This window comes from Marmota marmota, unplaced genomic scaffold, assembly GCF_001458135.2.
Source record: "Marmota marmota marmota unplaced genomic scaffold, marMar, whole genome shotgun sequence".
Taxonomy (NCBI): Eukaryota; Metazoa; Chordata; class Mammalia; order Rodentia; family Sciuridae; genus Marmota; species Marmota marmota.
Window position 1 is genome coordinate 339,650 of NW_025999875.1, and position 2,514 is coordinate 342,163.

The following is a 2,514-nucleotide window of genomic DNA, read 5'->3' on the forward strand; positions in this document are numbered from 1 at the left end:
GGACACTTGGGCACATCCTTTTGAGCATAAGTCAGTACATGCTCTGTTCTATAGGGAAACAGGCCCTATGGCTAATTCCCTGGTCATTGATCTAGCTTGTTCCATCCTCATTTAGGAAATTACTCTGGATCTTTGCACAGACAGCCTTGTGTCCTGTGTAATTGCATCACTTCATCTTTGCAGTGAGATAAGGTAAACATGAATAAACCAGCTTACAAATATGTCAGAGGTGTAATTTCATTCTTTGTGGAGAATCTTCTTATAACCTGAGGGTATTTCTTGAATTATCACTAATTATTCTTCATCAAAAGGAATCTGATAATGAACTCCTACTACATTCAGGTCAAGAAAGGATGTCTTTACTTTATATACAAAGATATGAAAAATTTTGCTCTAAACGTATAATAAGAGTTGTAATGCATTCCACTGTTATGTATTTAAAAAATAAAATTAATTAAAAAAGAAAGGATATCTTGCCAGATGCAGTGTCTCCCACCTGCTCAGGAGGATAAGGCAGGAGGATTAAGAGTTCAAAGCTAGCCTCAGGAAAGTGAGGCACCAAGCAACTTAGTGAGAACCTGTTTCTAAATAAAGTACAAAATAGGGCTGGGGATGTGGCTCAGTGGTTGAGTGCTCCTGAGTTCAATCTCCGGAAACCTCCAAAGAAGAACAGGATATCTTGCAATAAACTAAGAGGTAATGGGGTACGTGTCTGTGTGTGTGTGTGTGTGTGTGTGTGTGTGTGTGTATGCGTATGTACATGTGCACATGCAATTGAGTACCTTGCTTGGCACTACAAGGATTTGGATTTTATTTGAAGTAATTTGGGAAGTCATTGACATACTTTTCCAAGAAAATTTATATCATATAATTTATGTTAGCAAAATCATATTCAAAGAGAGAGGTTGGGAGATCAGTGAGGAAGATAAAATAAGCCAGTTGTGGGAGAATGGTGTCTTAGACTAAATAGTTGCAGGGAGGATAGTAAGAGCTAATTAAATTCAAAGAAATGCTGAATCTCAACCGAGAGTTTTTTTTTAAATATAGTTTGAATCTATGAATGAAAGAAATATTGGAATAAAAAATGGTTCCAACATTTTGATCTGGAACAAAAACAGTACTGAGGAACATCTCAAAACCCTTATTCTTCCTTTAATAACATATCTAGGTTATCTTTCTCATAGTCCATATATAATTTACCAAGTCCATGTGATGCCAATTAAAAAGTCAGTGCCTTATGTTGCCATAGATTTTATTGCCAAGATTTTATCTGCTGAAAGAAGATTGACTAATAGTTTTGTGACACAAAAACTTCAGTTTCTGGTCTTCTGGGTATAAGAATGTACAAATATAGACACAATATCCAATCCTATGTACTGGCAAGATCTTTTCATCTGTCAAGGAAATATCAAAGAACATTCTATTGCATGTCCCAAAGCAGTGTTGTTGAAGTCTGATGAATTATAGAAGACTTATCTGAATGAGGAAGAATTCAGAGATGAAATGTGTAACTCAGGCTCAGAATTTCTCTGTCCACCTTTGTAGGTGACTGTAAGTAACTAAACCATGGGAATGTGGTTGAACCAATCATCCATAGATGGATTCATCCTCTTGGGCATCTTCTCCCACAGCCAGACTGACCTTGTCCTCTTCTCTGCAGTCATGATGGTCTTCATGGTCGCCCTCTGTGGGAATGTTCTCCTCATCTCCCTCATCTACATAGATCCTCGACTTCATACACCCATGTACTTCTTCCTCAGTCAGCTCTCCCTCATGGACCTCATGTTGGTCTGTAACATTGTACCAAAGATGGCAGTCAACTTCTTGACTGGGAGGAAGTCCATCTCTTTTGTGGGATGTGGTATACAAATTGGATTTTTTGTGTCTCTTGTGGGGTCAGAGGGGCTCTTGCTTGGACTCATGGCTTATGACCGCTATGTGGCCATTAGCCACCCACTTCATTATCCTGTGCTCATGAGTCAGAGGGTCTGTCTCCAGATTGCTGGGAGTTCCTGGGCTTTTGGAATACTGGATGGAATGATTCAGATGGTGGCAGCCATGAGCTTACCTTACTGTGGCTCAAGGACTTTGGATCACTTCTTCTGTGAGGTGCCAACTTTATTGAAACTAGCCTGTGCAGACACATCCCTTTTTGACACCCTGCTCTTTGCTTGCTGTGTCTTCATGCTATTGCTTCCCTTCTCCATCATTGTGGCCTCCTATGCTCGCATCCTGGGGGCTGTGCTCCATATGCGCTCTGTTCAGGCCCGTAAAAAGGCCCTGGCCACCTGTTCTTCCCATCTGACAGCAGTCTCTCTTTTCTATGGGGCAGCCATGTTCATTTATCTGAGGCCAAGACGACACAGGGTCCCTAGCCATGACAAAGTGGTCTCTATATTCTACACAGTTCTTACTCCTATGCTCAATCCCCTCATTTACAGCCTGAGGAACCGGGAGGTAATGGGGGCACTAAGGAAAGGGCTGGGCCATTGCAGGATTGACAACCAGCACTGA

General features: G+C 41.1%; 1 protein-coding gene across 1 annotated transcript; it reads left to right on the plus strand.

The window, feature by feature from the left end:
• The first annotated feature begins 1,566 nt into the window (after window positions 1-1,566).
• Window positions 1,567-2,514, plus strand: LOC107160553 (olfactory receptor 56). The gene has a single exon (XM_015507226.1). It carries the CDS (start codon window positions 1,567-1,569, stop codon window positions 2,512-2,514), a length of 948 nt encoding a protein of 315 aa, XP_015362712.1.

Bases quoted from the DNA above. Each gene is read 5' to 3' on its own strand.
- LOC107160553 (XM_015507226.1), top strand. From the start codon at position 1,567: ATGGGAATGTGGTTGAACCAATCATCCATAGATGGATTCATCCTCTTG.